The sequence below is a fragment of the Rhipicephalus microplus genome, unplaced genomic scaffold (genome assembly GCF_043290135.1).
Source record: "Rhipicephalus microplus isolate Deutch F79 unplaced genomic scaffold, USDA_Rmic scaffold_65, whole genome shotgun sequence".
NCBI lineage: Eukaryota > Metazoa > Arthropoda > Arachnida > Ixodida > Ixodidae > Rhipicephalus > Rhipicephalus microplus.
In genome coordinates, this window is record NW_027464638.1 from 908088 (window position 1) to 923610 (window position 15523).

The 15523-nt window shown below is 44.0% G+C and overlaps 1 protein-coding gene and 1 long non-coding RNA gene across 9 annotated transcripts in view; one reads left to right on the plus strand and one right to left on the minus strand.

Annotated features, from left to right (window-relative positions):
* Positions 1-7363, minus strand: part of LOC119162372 (uncharacterized) — a 94759-nt gene extending 87396 nt beyond the window's left edge. Inside the window, exon 1 of the long non-coding RNA XR_012889359.1 lies at positions 7213-7363. This is a non-coding gene — a long non-coding RNA (uncharacterized LOC119162372). The remainder of the gene's footprint in view (positions 1-7212) is intronic.
* The window catches only part of LOC119161370 (uncharacterized), a 199479-nt gene that overhangs the window by 66290 nt on the left and 117666 nt on the right, over positions 1-15523 (plus strand). For all 8 annotated transcript variants that reach the window (XR_012889357.1, XM_075885056.1, XM_037413807.2 and 5 more), the window contains exons 9-10: positions 3121-3207; positions 8951-9045. Coding sequence is in view for 7 of the 8 variants with exons in the window: in XM_075885056.1 (XP_075741171.1) it covers positions 3121-3207; positions 8951-9045 (182 nt within the window). In the remaining variant the exon portion in view is untranslated. The remainder of the gene's footprint in view (positions 1-3120; positions 3208-8950; positions 9046-15523) is intronic.

Genomic DNA, 15523 nt, shown 5'->3' on the forward strand with positions numbered 1-15523 from the left:
TCAGGCGTTAGCGGCTCTGTTTTCGGTGATGAGCGTGAATTCCAGACAGGTGGGCGATGGGGCGGAGGGTGAGGCCACGGAGCAGAGCTGGACCAAGCACGGCAGTGACGCGAAATGTGGCCTATACGACCGCAATTGAAGCATATCGGCCGGTCGTCTGGGGTGCGCCATACCGCCGGGTCGCGATAATGTGGGCTGGCAGAAAAACGTCGGTTGGGCGGGACAGTCACGGGTGGATTTGGTGTGGCGTAGTCTGGACGATGAATGGAGCAGACGTTTAAGCCGGCGTTGGCCAGTTCTTGCCTCACGACGGTCTGTATGAGAGAGACGGTGGCGTGATAGCTTTCGGAGTTGGGGGAGGCTGACACGAGTGGAGCTGCGGCTTCTATTTCCCGACGGACAATACGGACAACGTCACCGGGACTTTCCGTAGAAGGCAGGCGAGGGTCTTCGCATGTGGACGTTGCAGCCGTGTTTGGAAGCCGGGCAAACTGGTGGAGAACACGGCGGCTCTTCGCTTCTTCAAAGCGCCGGCATTCAGAAATAATGTCGTGGACCGTAGATGAATTCTTGAACACAAGAAGGTGAAAGGCGTCATCTGCTATGCCCTTAATAATATGGCCAACCTTATCGGCTTCGGACATCTGCGAGTCTACCTTGCGGCACAAAGCGAGCACGTCCTGAATGTACGTGAGGTATGATTCGGTGCACGTCTGAACTCGACGTGCGAGCTCGTTTTGGGCGGCGCGTTGACTTCCCACAGGCCTGCCAAATAGCTCCCGGAGCTTTTGCTTGCATAACTCCCAGCTAGTCAGTTCTTCCTCGTGCGTCTCGTACCAGACCTTTGCGGTACCTCTGAGATAAAAAATCACGTTGGCCAGCATGAGCGTTGGATCCCATCGCATACGTACACCCACTCGTTCGTATGACTTCAGCCAGGCTTCTACGTCAATGCCATCAGTGCCAGAAAAGGTACCTGGATCTCTCGGGGGCTCCAAGATGAGGGTTGACGGTCCAGTTGGAGAAAGCACGGACGTAGTTGGAGAAGGCACGGTAGACGGGGAAGGGTCGGCATTGTTGACTGCAGTCGCCATGGGGGAGACCACTAGGCGCCCGCTACGAAGCTCCGTTTTGCGTGAAGTGAGTACCCCGCACCTCCCACCAATGATGTTACGGGAGAATAACTTTACTTTATAAAACGAGGAATAAACTCGGTGGTGGACAAGATGGCGCCCAGTCGGCTCACAGATCTGACAACATCGTCCTCCTCTTTGTCTTCTTCGTCGTTCTCATCCTACCGTTACAATATATACAGCGTTGACCCCCCGACGAATGCAAATAATGAATTTCAGGGTCCCAGCAGGAATCCAATCCAGGAATTCTGTGTGGCAGTCAAGCATTCTACCACAGAGCTAAAACGCATCTCGGAAATACTTTTTAAATAGACGCTAAACTTCATGAAACACCAATAGGGATTGCAGTGCTATCTACCCAATTTTATAAACGTTATATATGCACTTTTTTGATACAGCCGTCACGTCGGGTTAACGTCAATTGTGGCTAGTTGCCATGCGCTGAAGTTGATTTTTGTAGCAGTGTCCAGGACCAGCATCCTCTCGAGCATCAGTGCTTCATATCAGCTTCTGGTGTTGCTAATACGCATGCTCCAGTTGACGTCGTTGCGCAAGTGCAAACAACTCGTCATGTATGTAAACATCTGCAGCTCTTCAACATATGTCTGTACGTGAAATATTCTATATTTAACGTCATTTTATGGCGTGTCGCTCAATAAAAATATTGAAACATGGTCACCTTCCCTCTGCATGCCTCGCATAACGTCGATTCCCAGGTACGTGGGATCTGCTGTTTTTTTTTTCTGTTAACAGTTAGATAAGATGTCCTTCGCATTGTACAGAGTGTGCAATACATATTGCTCACAATAGTACTGTATTTACTTGCATAATGAACCCACCTTTTTCTCAGAAAAGTTGACACCAGTTTGTCGGAGTATTCATTGCGCAGGAGAAAAAAAAGTCACGGGAGTTATAACAGCGAAAATTTCGCATGATGGTTTTGCTTGTCTTGGTTTGTGAAATGTGCAGCGAATAGTTTCTGTAGCCCGAAGCTCTTCTTGTTTTCTATCGTAACGAACATGCAAGGATTGACGCCGAAATGTCGTCCAGACGGTCGGTTCCCGTGCTCCAGTGCATGCTCGACAAACTTTTAGCCGAATGGCCCTGCTCAGCAGATGTTCACTACAACAAACCCGATAACAAAAACGGAGCAGATGGTGGTGCAATAACATTGCAGGAGCACAACACGCCATCGGCGCGGTTGCGCTTTGCATGGCCTCTGAGATGGGGGCGCATGGCGTGTTTCTACGTCACACGCTAGCTTAAAAGGCCATGCGCTTTGTTTTTTGCTTTGGTTTCTTGCTGCTGTGCTTTCGTGGCGCTATTGGCAAAGAGGTTTCTCCTGCATTCGACAGATGGCGCTCTGCAGCAAAAGGCGCAATTTTGATTTACGTCATCTGAGCTCGCGCTGCTCGCAACTGTTTAGCATGATTGTTTTGACAATGTTTTGACTTTTATTGCGTTTATATTTTGTGATATAATGGGTTGTTTTAATGTTGTTTTGATCATCAATGGTACTGGTTATCATACAAAACAAAATGAATAGATACATTAAACTTTTCTTCTTTTTTTTCTTCTTTTTTTTTTCGAAGACAAAGTTGGGGGGTGGGTTCATTATGTGAGTAAATACGGTACTTGTGTTTGCGCAGAGGTGTTCGGAAGCTACCAGGCCGCTGTACTATGTAATCCTACGGCATCGCAGCCTGGGAACTTTTGACCACTCCTGTACAAATAAATGCCCTTACATGCATTAGGGTGTCCTCAGACACTGTGCACTAAGAAGCAACAAGGTTGATAGAATTGTTGCCAAGCTCTGCACTGGAATATTCTACCTTAGTGCTGACATTAAAACCTTTGCAAATATTGCAGTCAATAGCTGCTCAGACTGCATAGCCAACACCACAGGAAATTAAGAAATAAGCATAGCACTTCAAATTCTATTTATTTACAAATCATGTGCATTTAAGTTGGCTTTAACATTTTCCAGATTATCAAGTCTTTGGGTTCTAATGCAAGCCCAAAGGAATTTTCCGAGATGATTCGCAATGATTCATCTTTCCTATGCCAATCAAGCGTGAGTTTTTTACTTCATTAAGTATCAAATATTACAAGTGTTGTCCTATTATAGATGTTTCTCAATATTTCTTATAGATGCCTCTCATTGGACACAAAAGTGGCTCCAAAAGTAAAAAAAAAAATCTATTTTGATTGCAAAATTATGCTTCAACATGGTACTTTTATGTGTGAAAAAATTCAAGCCATTTCTTGAACCAGACGACTGTAAGAAATTATTTTGATCGAAGCATGGTAAATCTGTAGCCTTTCTTTTTGCAATCATGCTTAGCTGAGGAGTCTTGCTTAGCACAAGTCGAGATGGAGAGCTTTCCCGGTGCAAGAGCAAGCACTTGCCAGCTTCGCTCAAATCATCATCAGTTCGTTCTGCGTATTCCATCAGTGCTCTGGTGAAGCCTGTGCTTCCCACGAATGAATACAGCCAAACCCCTATATGAGACAGTGATTTAACAATTGCGTATAAGAAGCGGCAGTGTTGCTACCTTTAAATAGGGTTTGATAAGGAAGCACATATATGGTACCCTGCATGTTAGAGACACCTCATGTAAAGGACAAGTATTGCTGTTCAGTGCATGTCTTTTAATGAAGGGGTTCAGCTGTAGCTGACAAGCAAAAAAATGGCTTTTGTGATTTAGTTCTCAAAGTAAATGTGAAACAGCAACTGAGTTTGAATAGCATTATTTTGTTTTCATGCCCAAGGACAAGATTTGCATTAGTTGCATACTTTTGTGGACATTACTATTGTGGGCATTACCTCCTCTATGGCCATAGTGTGGTTCAAGAAAAACCACTAAGGCTTCGTAACATTTCTACAGGAATTCGCTATCTTTCAACACTGGAGTTATTTGTGCTGAGCAACCATTGCTGGAAAAAAAATAATAATAATATTTGCTTTGCATTTACATTCTAAATCCACAATACGATTGAGTGAGATGCCATAAAAGAGGGTTCTGGAAATACAGTATTAAAAGAATCTGTGAAGCAGATCACTGAAGCCAAATGCTGTCATTGGAGTGTGGAAACGGATGAGCTCGGCGGGAGAAGCAAGCTTGAAAAAAAATCCTAGGATACTACCAACATAACATAATTTTTAATTGATGAAGCATTTCACTTAAAAGGGCTTGGCAACATTATTTTATGTAATCATCAAATGGCTTCATTAAAAAATATATTGCCTCATGAATCAACTGCCGCAAAAATTTTCAGAATTCATTAAGTACAAGCAGTGTTACAGGGATTTGTTGCACAGGTCAAGCACTTTATATCTCCTTTTGTTCTAGCAAGCATGCTGAGAGTTACGCCAGGAGGGGGATGACAACGGTCTAGAAGTTGTATCCCTTCATCAGCATGCATCATGACATATTAAGCACTTCTTTCTTTCTTTCTTTTTTCTTTCGTCGTCTTCTTCGAACAGGCAGCTTTCTGTCTGTGTGATTGCGAGCAAATACGCTGGTTCATCGCGGCAGTCCATGGTGGTTGTGGTACTAGCTGTACAGCTCGCCATGCTCATATCTGCCACTGCCGTTGATTGTGTGCTTATGGCATGGTCATTGGGATTTTTTGCATCATTTGTCAAGAGAATTAGGCATTTCTAGCTCACTTAGAAAATTAATTGTAAATTCTAGGTCGTGTGCTGTGCTGTAATATTTGGCTTCGCGTGTACCGGGAGCCTCGACTAGTGATCGACGGCATTTTACGACCATGCTCAAAAAGTGTGGCAGGGCACTCTAGCAGGACACTAAAGAGAAAACTGGTTTTTCTCATATTAGTTAACTACTCCTTTAAAATATTAAAATCACCATGCTTGTCGCAAAAAGAAGCATGGTGAGCGAGAAAACACATAAAAAAGAAGCGCAAGTGGTGACATCATCTTCAAATCACTGCATCCATCGTGATGACTTCACAGATTTTGACAATGTTTGCTAGGGCCTATATAGTTCCTATTCAGTAAAAATAAAGGGGATTGACCAATGAGAGCGCTAGAGACTCAACATGACAAGTTTCAGGATGTTACAATGAGACACATTGGTAAAGTACGAAAAATCTACTTTGAAATTTGTGACATCATACACAGAGGTTTCGTCGCGAAATTTAAAGGCGAAGCTTTGAGCTTGATTTGTTTCTTTATTATCAAAGCTATGATTGTGCAATCATCAACATTAGAGTTTTTAAAGTAAAAGTTATCTATGTAAACTGATTCACTGTTTCACATTAGTGTCAAACAAAAGGTGCATTCTTGCTCACATGAAGACACGAACAATGAAATGCTCAACTGCAACGGCTTCTTTATTGTTCAAAGCCCCATTTCGTGTATTGTCACCTATCAAGGGCATGGAGTTTGACAGCTGTTACAGCAAGACCCAAAGCAGAAACAGAATAGACCAAGGTGACATTTTCTCTTAAAATTTCATGCTAGATGGGACCCAATTCCAAGTTCGTGGCTTGCTTTTTCAGAGAATCATACTGAGGGACAACTAAGACTCTTCATGCCTTGCACCTTCACTACTCTTAATGGGCTGGCCATCAGTGGCTTTATCAGGTTTTTAGACCTTGATGTACACTGTTCTTAAAATCTGCTTCTGCACAGGATTAAGTCTAGTCCACTTATACCGATATTATTTAAAACAGTATATTAGATATAACAATGAAAACGATGGCACTTTTCACTTTTGTGTACTTTCTATAGTAAAATAATAAACAGCTTTTACCATGTTTCAATGCTGCGACATTGGAAAGAGAGATTAAATCCATTTTTACGTTATTGAACACTGCTTGAAAGACAAACACTTGAGATGAAGGACTAGACTAGTCCTTCATCTCAAGTGTTTGTCTTTTAAGTAGTGCACAATAACCTAACAATGAATAGCTACCAACTGGCCCTAGCAGGTACCCTTATAGATTAAATCCAGCTACAGCGCATGCTGAAAATGGCTGTCCACACCAACAGCACGCACCTCTATGCACCCCGCACCTTGTCCACACCCTCACAAAACAAGTCAACTACACCTTTTACAAAGAAACATTATGAGGAGGAGCTTTTGTTCTGAACTTCTGAAGCAGTGCCAGGAGAGGCCTACAAAGTGCCCATCGCCGAAGAGATGCCGAAGTTGTGGTTGGCGCTTAACGAAGATGTGTTGTGTCTGGAAATGCAGACGATGTTGTGAAAATGTCAGAGTGCCTCTGTGATAAGGTGATAGTTGCACTTATACGTGTTGTAGACAGCGGTGAGAGCGGCGACTTCGACGACATGGTTGAGCAGACTACCCAGATACTCTCATCCCAGAAGGCCCAACAGCTGATACTGTGTCTCTGGAGCTTAGTTTTCTCAAAGGATCTCCCGCTCAGCTACATAAAGCACCTTGAGGTTCTAAAGAAAGATGTGCACAAGCTTCGCGTGAAGCAACCAAAGCTGACAGACTGTGGCTTTTCTACAAAAAAAAGTACTAGTTGCTGTATCTTACTTGCATGCAAATAAAATGCTTTGACCTCTTGTTACATTTATTTTCTCAACCTGCTTATAGCAATTATTTGTCATAACGATGGGATTTTGTTGGCACTTGGATATCGTTATAAGTGGAATGCACTGTAGTTATACATATGTGGCCAAGTCTGGTAACCACTACCTCCCATGACAACAGTGATTAACCCTCGGCCCTTAGCCCCCAGGGACTGCGAAGCAACTGTCCAAGGCAGCGGTCGGACCTGCGAAGCAGCGAAGGGTGCTAAGAATCTCTGGGTCCGGACAGACCGCCATTGGAATCTGAACTTGGCTACCATTAATGATCGAACGCTATCTAGTGAGGCTAGTCTAGCTGACCTGTTCGAGGACTTACCCCCGAATGCAGAGATGTTACTTGGCTCGCGCCTTCGACATGACTTGAGTAAGACTGCGTGAAGCAAGCAGCGGACTTCAAAACGCAAGTCGGCCTTCGCATTTCATAGATGCTCAGGCTGTCTTGCTTGGTCAAGTCAAGAATGAGCTTCAAAGCAGAAACATATTGCTCACCTTGTAACGAGGTTAATAATGAAGTTGTTCGCCTGATGCCCGTGTTACAGCAAAAAAATATCGTACATTTTAAAATAACTATAACAACGAAGTGCCACAAGCATATTTTTGCCATTTTGCGGCTAACAAGGGGCACGTGGTGCTTGCTGCCGCAGCAATGCGCAGTGTTGCTTTTGTAAAGCGTCTGTTGCCCGCTGGTTTCAATGGCCACCCAAATGCAGCACCTTTTTCCACGCTTGCTTGTTTGGAGGCGAAACGAGCATATTATAGGGTTCTTCCGTCGTTTTTTTTTTTTAAATCGATGGCCACGGCATGTATTTGTGCTTACTTGGCTCGCTAAATTGTTTACTATGTACATTAACGCATGGTCACATGACAGGGCATTCATGATAGTTTATGTTTTTGGCACCAGAGACGCCACAGGCCATTTTTCGCTAATTTCAATGAAGAAATAAAAATAAAAATTGACTTTTCACGAGAAAAACAGAGTTGGTTTGAATCACTATAAGGGACAATCTTTCCATGCATGCAGTCATCTCATTTCATGTTCTGGGCAGTTATCGGTCCCTTCAAACCACCTTTGTCACAGTACACTATTAGCCTGCGAAAAAGCATATTAAGATTTGGAAGGGGCTATTAGCTCTAGTCGCAGTCGCAGGACACGGAACGTTTTGTTCAATTAATCGTGCGTGTGTACACCGCAGAAAGCACTAGTATGATCGCTAATGTCTACAAAGTTTCTAGCAATTATTGGGAACAGTGTATGACATTTCTGCAGCCCTTTAAAAAAAAAAACTATATGCCTTTATTTTTTCGCCACCATACTCCTCAGTTTTACAAATCTCTTGATTTTCAAGTTTGCTGGCTTGCAGATTCACATTTCAATCCTCAGAGTCTGTCAAATGCTAATGTTAACTTTATCATTGTTTCTTAGTGGGATTTTTCAAAATACTACTTCTATTGAAATAGCAGTGCTCATGTTTAGGTGATTCAGGTGTTGTTGAATGGTGCGTACTCATTTCTTTTTCTAAATGTAAGCCTTGTTTTTTATATACTGCTTCAAATTTGGTCTTTCGTGATAAAAGTTTTTTTTTTTGTAACCTGCCCCAAAATTTAGATTTCGTGCTCCAAAAATTGCTTCGAATTCTATTTCAGGTGTTTGCACCCCCGTTATTAACAAAGATGGATTTCAAAGGAACCCTTTAGCACATTGATGAAACAGAAATTTTCGCTATTTAGGTATACTGTGAATGCTTTAAACATGGTTCTGTTTTGACAAGTTATTTAAGGAAAAACATTGTACAAGCAGCAGCATTTTGTGTACTTAAAATGTAGCTTCTAATTCCTCAGTATTAGAGGTAATGGTTACAAAACAAAGTATACTGTAAAAAAGTGTTTTGCACAAGAGGGGAAGCACTGCAAGTGATAACAAGGTCTACCATTGCATGGAAGGGGTTTCCGAATGCTGGTGCAGTAAGATCATCACCAGCAGTATTGCAAACATTGCATTTCATCAATGTATGAGATCAAACAAGAAGAGGCAGCACTTCTCACTGCTAAAGTAAAGTTTACATAGACTTAGCTTGATGTTTACTGTTTGTTTTACTCGGACTCAGACAAGCGTGCGCATCAATGCAGAGTATACATAGCTGGTCAGCAGGAATGCTACTGCGTGTGTGTGTGTGTACAGTGCTCGTGAGCCGGTTTTCAACCCAAATGTCTTGTTCTCTTTCTGTAGGAGGAGGTTGTGAGGATGTATGAACAGCTGCTTGATGAAGAAATCAACCCTAAGCTGCTAACTATTTTTTCTGCAGTGCCAAAATCCCCTCTCAGGTTAGTTTTTTACATTATTTGTGCACATAGGTTGCATCATATTTTGAGGCAGTGTTACTTTGATGAAGATCAGCAAGAAGGCACCTCTGCATTTTCAGAAGTCTTTCGCACCTTTCTACATTGACAGCGAAAATTTGAAATAGAAATTTAGATTTACATCTTTAATGATTGTATATGTGAAGAGGGCAAATGTAATGACACAGGTCCATCTAGCAAATTATGATGCTTGTAAATGAGCTGTTATCCACACTTCTTTGAAACCTTAAAAGTGTCGTGAGCGAGAGATGTGCCTTCCAGTGAATACAACACTTGAACCTTATCAAACAAAGTTAAAAGGGGAGCTAAAATTACATAGTTATAGCCATTATTGACCGTTTGCTACACATATGCCCAGTCAGGCCTGCATGTTTGAACATGTAAACAAGAAGGTGGTGTTGTGGCTGTGTTCTACCTCTACTCATCTTCAATGGGTTTCTTTGCAGTGCACATAAAAGACAGAATAAATTTAGGCACAAATACATACACAGGTTGCTAACTTATAATAATGGTTTACTTTTGGAAACCAGCTTATGCTTATTTATACACCCCAGGAATAGCCACGTGATCATGTTGAACAAAGCGAGAATTATGTTGATATGTGAAGGCATATGCAGATATAAAATTTACTCGCATAATGAACGCACTTTTGTTCTAGAAAAATCAGAGAAAAGTTTTGGGTTCATTTTATTATGTGGGGCAAATTTTGTGAAAACTTTTTTGGGGTGAGCAAAAATGTGGTGATGCAAAAAAAAAGTTAGGTGCCCTTCGTCTTTCAAAATTGACATACGCATATACTGTTTGGAAACAGCTTCTTTGTTGCGCTTCACTTATCTTTGGTGTTTGAAAACACTATCTTCTGCAAGCTGTCTCTGCACCACTGGTGCACTCCATAGAACCATTTCGTGGTTTTCTTTTCTGCGCAATCGTTTACCCACAAAAGCGGTATCTGCTGTCATCTCAAGGGGTGCCCACAAGCGTGCGCTGTTGCGACCAGGGTTTGCGGCACCGATGATCCGGGATCAAGATGTCGAGGCAGGAGGAGGTTGAACTTCGTAAAGAGGGTTTATTTACATTATTTACATGTCACGGGCTCTCTGGCCCGAAGCTCTACACTGAAAACTCTACATGGAAAAAGGCTATCTATTGAACAAGCTCCGTGAACTGCCCTAAGCAGCCCGCGAGGGCTGATTAAATACAGTCTCATCTCCCCAGATTCCTAGATCGGGGAATAGGTCGATACGGCACTGTCCAATAACATGTCCCGCAGCACACACAAGTGTCATTATGCCGGCACCGCCTCCAACAAACACACATACACAAACCAAACACGTGTATTTTCCCGGCGATGCTGCCTCCTCCGGCAAATCTTGCTTCCAGCGAGCGGGGTGAAACGTGTTTGTCATCTCGCCGCTCGCGCCGACCACGCAAGCTTTGTCGAACAGCGATCGCAATCTAGGCGCCTCCGAAGGGCCATACCTGGACATCTGGTACTCATTTAAGCATCGGCGACTCATCAGTCAGAGACGCACAGCATGGTGATTCGACGTCTGTAATTGGTGGAAGCTCGGCATTGGGCACAAAGACGCCACGTGTTGCATCTCTGCCCGAACCCGAAGGACAGCGGTGCTCCGTAGAGTAATTTCAGCCACGCAGTGTCCAGTACATGGAAACAGCAGGGTGTCTTGGCGCTGCTCCTTATCTCTACAAAATGAAGCGGCTGCCTTTCTTCCGTTTTGGTGGCTGCGAAAAAAATTTGTGCCGCCAAAGCTAGTTGTCAGTTTCCTTTTAGCTCACAAAGAGATAACTGTCATGCTGCACAAGCATCAGGAACATCCACATTACATGTCCCCAAACGCACGCTATAGCGCTACTGCGTGGATGAACTACTAATTAACTTTCTCTTGCAGTTACCACTCTTTTAAAACATACTCGTAACCTCATGAACTAACATTCTTACTCACATCCACACCGGACACATGCGAAACAAACAAAAATAACAACAGAAAAAACTGCTGCATGAACCCTGAAAACTTACAAGGAATATCCTTGCGTCTTCGCGCTCACTCAAAATTTCTTTTTAATGTTGCCCTTACTCAACAAACATTCCTAGGCGTGTTGTTATGCAACTGCGCAGCGCTTACCTTTAAAATCAAAACATGCACTGCTTTAGAAATGAAGAAAACCTAGAACTTGTTACCGAAACGCTATCGCGTATCCGAAATACTTACAAAACACTTTCCAAAATTAAAACAGTCAAAACAGAACTTCAAAAGGAAAACACAAATAAATTCGCTAACGAGCCTTTCGTCTCAAACTTACCGCTGTCACTCAATTTTGAGACGAACGCGTGACGATCGAGCCCTGTGGGCCTTTTTTTAGCGAACGGGGGAGAGAACAATTGCAAAACCCATTCGCTTCACCTTCGAGCCCCGCTAAGCTCTTCCTCGCTGGCGACCTGCATTGTTCCCCTCGCTCGGCTATTTCTTTCGAGCCAGCGACCTTGCGCACCCCTGTCCCATCAAACGTGTCGTGGATAAAACTACGGAAGTCTGACTGTCTCTTCCCTTCTTTTTGGATTTTCACCCAAAGCGCTTTTTTTTTCTTTTTGTTCGAACGCTCGGGCGAATGCAAACCAACTTCGACGCGGACGAAAAGGACCTCACTCTGTTTACTACGCTCCTTCCTTCTGTTTGTATTTTCACCGAACGCACTTTTCTTTTCCTTTTCATCTGGGACACAGGTGGAGCAACTCTGGTGCCGTCAACAAACGCCTAATTCGGCTCACTGCGTTTGAATGCTCACTGCCTTCCTTCAAGCGTGTTGTGCTTTTTGTCTCACTCCTGCCATTACGATGCCGCTTCCGCCTATGCCTCTTTTTGGGGTCCACTTCTAACCCTTCCACTCGCCTCTCTTGCTCACCAGTACTCAGAATGGTTTCGTTAGCTGTCTTGCCCGCACAGTCTGAATGATTTGCACACAAATCATCTTCTCCCTCACTCTCCAGACTGGTGGACAGCTTAATACCTCTTGTAACTCTGCAGCTGTTTTCTTCCGAAGAAGCTAGCTCGCACTCCAGGGAGCTGCCCACTACTGCATTGTCCTCACCCATCTCTATTATCACTTCATCCCCTAAATTCACCCCATTGTCCCTGACAAGTGGGTCAAAATCCTCTTAAACACCGCATGCAGGACCCACCGTTGCAATACTCTCACATGGACCAGGCTCACCTACTTGGGAGCTGTCCAGAACTACTCCACCCTGCGCTGCTTCCATACACTCTGCTCGCCCTACGCTGGTGTTCTTTCCCAGCGGGTCGAAATTTCCTCTGACTCTACGGGCAAGATTCCACATCGGGGCATCCTCATTTTGTGTCTGTGCCAGGTTGTCTACAACTATCTTAGCTGTTTTACTAGAATTCCCCTGACACAGGACTTCACCACATTTACCATGGCCTTCGTCGGCATCTACTCTTATCGCGGCTTCTTTTGCAGCTGTCAACCTTGGTTAATTCGTGAACCTACTGCTACCCTCGTAGTTGCTAGCTTTTCCTGCGGCTCCGATTTGCACCGCACTCAACTGTTCCTCGCACTTCTGGTGTGCCAGCTGTACTGATTGACCGCTCCTCTGCTTCGCATCTAACCTGTGTTCTATCTAGTCTTTCACACTCGCGTTAGAATTTTTCCTCCTCCTCCGCCATTTCTTGCGTCGCCTTCCTGTGTTCTTGATCCCTTATTCTCTGTTTTTCTATCCATTCTTGTTCCATTAAATACATATTCCCGAAGTGCTCAATATCAGCTGTGCTACTTTTACTTTCGAGAATAACCCCACGGAGTTTAAATATCATCCTTGAATTCTAGGTCGAGATCCCAACTCAGGTTTCGCAGGTTATCTCTCGTCAATCTCATCAGGTCCATGGCGACTACTTTGCTTTGGCTCAGCTGTGAAAAAAAAACACAAACCCACCAGCGTTTCAATTCTGGGTCTGGAGAAGTTGAAGTCTGGTAAATCCCACAGTGGAAACCGAAAGCATAAGCACACAAGTAGATCTATGAGGCCAGCGTCCCTCTCTAGACTTTTCCTATTTCTTTTGCACTCCTCTGCTCTCCTCAACTTTTCAAAACTTTCCCGCAACGTACCTTCACAACTTGCGCAAAACTCGCAAGTTCCTGCTAAATTATCTGAGCTTTCGTTCTTAACCCACTTGCTGAGATAAACATCAAGTGCTGCTCTGTGCTCTACTTACAACCACAGGGGCTAGGAAGTTGTCCGTTATATCTGTCTTTTAAGGGGGCAGACTCCTTTTATACACTTTTTCATTATTTTTTGAGTGATCTTGATGAAACTGCACAGGTTTGTGCAGTTTTTTCTGCTGATTTCAAATGTGCAATTACTTTTCCTGTAACTCATCTCATTCTCAAGATAATGCAAGTTCAACCCCCGTTGTCTAAGGCCTCGTTAGAAAAAAAAGTGCCGAATTAAAAGCAACATTTAAGATATGGCAACATAGAATAATGATGGAAGATTGAAATAATGGAAGTAGTTTATTTTATTTGGCTTTTTTAGTTATTTTATGGCAGATTGAATTTTACACTCAGAAAAAGCAGTTGGTATGCTATTACAAATTTGATAAATAATTAAATAAAAAGGCTTGTTTTCTAAATTCCATTTCCATACTTGCATTCTACACACATCAGGTTTCTATAGCAAAGAGAATTATTGTTCTAGCTGCCATAGCTGCCGAGATATTGAGGCCTCAAGATTGAACAGAGTCATAAATTCACATTTTGAGAAAAATGGCAAAAACAGATAACACACACTTTATACAAAAAAACAATAAGAAAATGCATATTTCACAAAGTAGATACTAATATCCACCAGGAACATAGTCTGACTGGTGCTTAGCACTGCGGTGGCGCTTCTTTAGTGCTTGCTGGAGCTTTTCACTCGAGGCACGCTTGCGATTTGAGTCAGCTACTCGCCACCTGTCCTTCCCTTCTCGGTCATTCGTCTGATGCTTGGGAGGCTGAGGTTGAGTTTGAGTTCGTCGAGGATGCCTGTTGACGTTCTCAAGTTGCTGCTGTTGAATTTCATTACTGCTTCCGCAACTGCAGCTTCAATTGCAAAAAGTGAAGCATGGCGCTGCTTAGGTGCCAAAGCCCAGATCATAGAATGAAGGCTTTCATTGCTATTCTGGGTTTTACCTCTTTGGCACCTTTCTAGAAGCCCTCTATCAGACAGGCACTCATATACTGGCAGAAGAGCCTTGCACACATGTTGAGGCAAATTGTAACGGTGCCTCGGAGCTGGCTCCCCTTTGGCAGCAGCTGCGTTCTGCCTGCACCAAGAGTCTGGGCCTGTGGGACACAGGCTGTGATTCGACTCATTATCATTCGAAGTGACGTGATAGTAAGTCGCCATCACAGCTCTGTGCATGGCGTCGACATCTCCTTTGTGAGATTTAAGCGCCCAGCCGTAATAAGAACTCAACTTTGTGACGAGGTCCCCGGTGAGCTTTCCCCTTCCTCCAAGAGTTTCACAGGCACCTCCTTTTTGTCTTGCTACTAAATTGCGTAGGACAGTGCCCATACGCTTTTGGACGCGATTGACACAGTCCTCCTTCTGTACTTTTATGAAGCCGTAGACATCCGCTTCTTGCAAAGCTAGAAAGGTGCGACTGTCACCATCTGACAAGATTGTCGTGTATTTCAGATTTTTTTAAGGACCTCTCAAAGAGGAGCACTGCTGCCTGAACTTCCATTTCGCCAGCTTTTTTCGTACTATTTTTTTGGCACACGTGGGTGTCCTGCCAAGCCTGATATGCGGGGTCGTCTTCCTTCGGTCCACGCTCACACCCGGCACAGTAGTTACTCAAAACCACGTAGTCCAGCACTAGGCCAGTGAAGAGCTCGATCACTGCACCCACGCATATGTGGGACGAGTGCCTGCGTGTCATCCACGAGCCGTCGTACGAGACTGCAATACTGTCGGCGTAGTCAATATGCAGCTCCTTGTACAGCTCGCGAACTGCACTCGCCCACCACTTTTTCGGCCGCGCTATAGCTGCAGGTGTCAATTTTTGCTTCACATATTTCTGCCACGTTTTCTTGTGAAGTCCGCGATGAGATATATTCATGGTCGAAAATATATCATTCATAGCCGCTTGACGTTTCCCTGCAGACTGCATGGCTTGAGCGGCGAGAATATTGACGGTGAACGAATTCACTTTTTGTGTGCCATCCACTCGAGAGCTCCACGCTTGCGCGATGTCGCCACAGTTCACGCAACGCGCACACATCTTCACGGCAAGGCCGTATTGCCTCTCCTGTCTGTGAATACTGACGCTTCCGTGGCAAATTTTACATCTCATGGCATCGAGCAGTTGACCGTTGCAGCCAAGATCGACGATCAAAAAACTTGCCTCCTCTTCGCTTTGCTCCG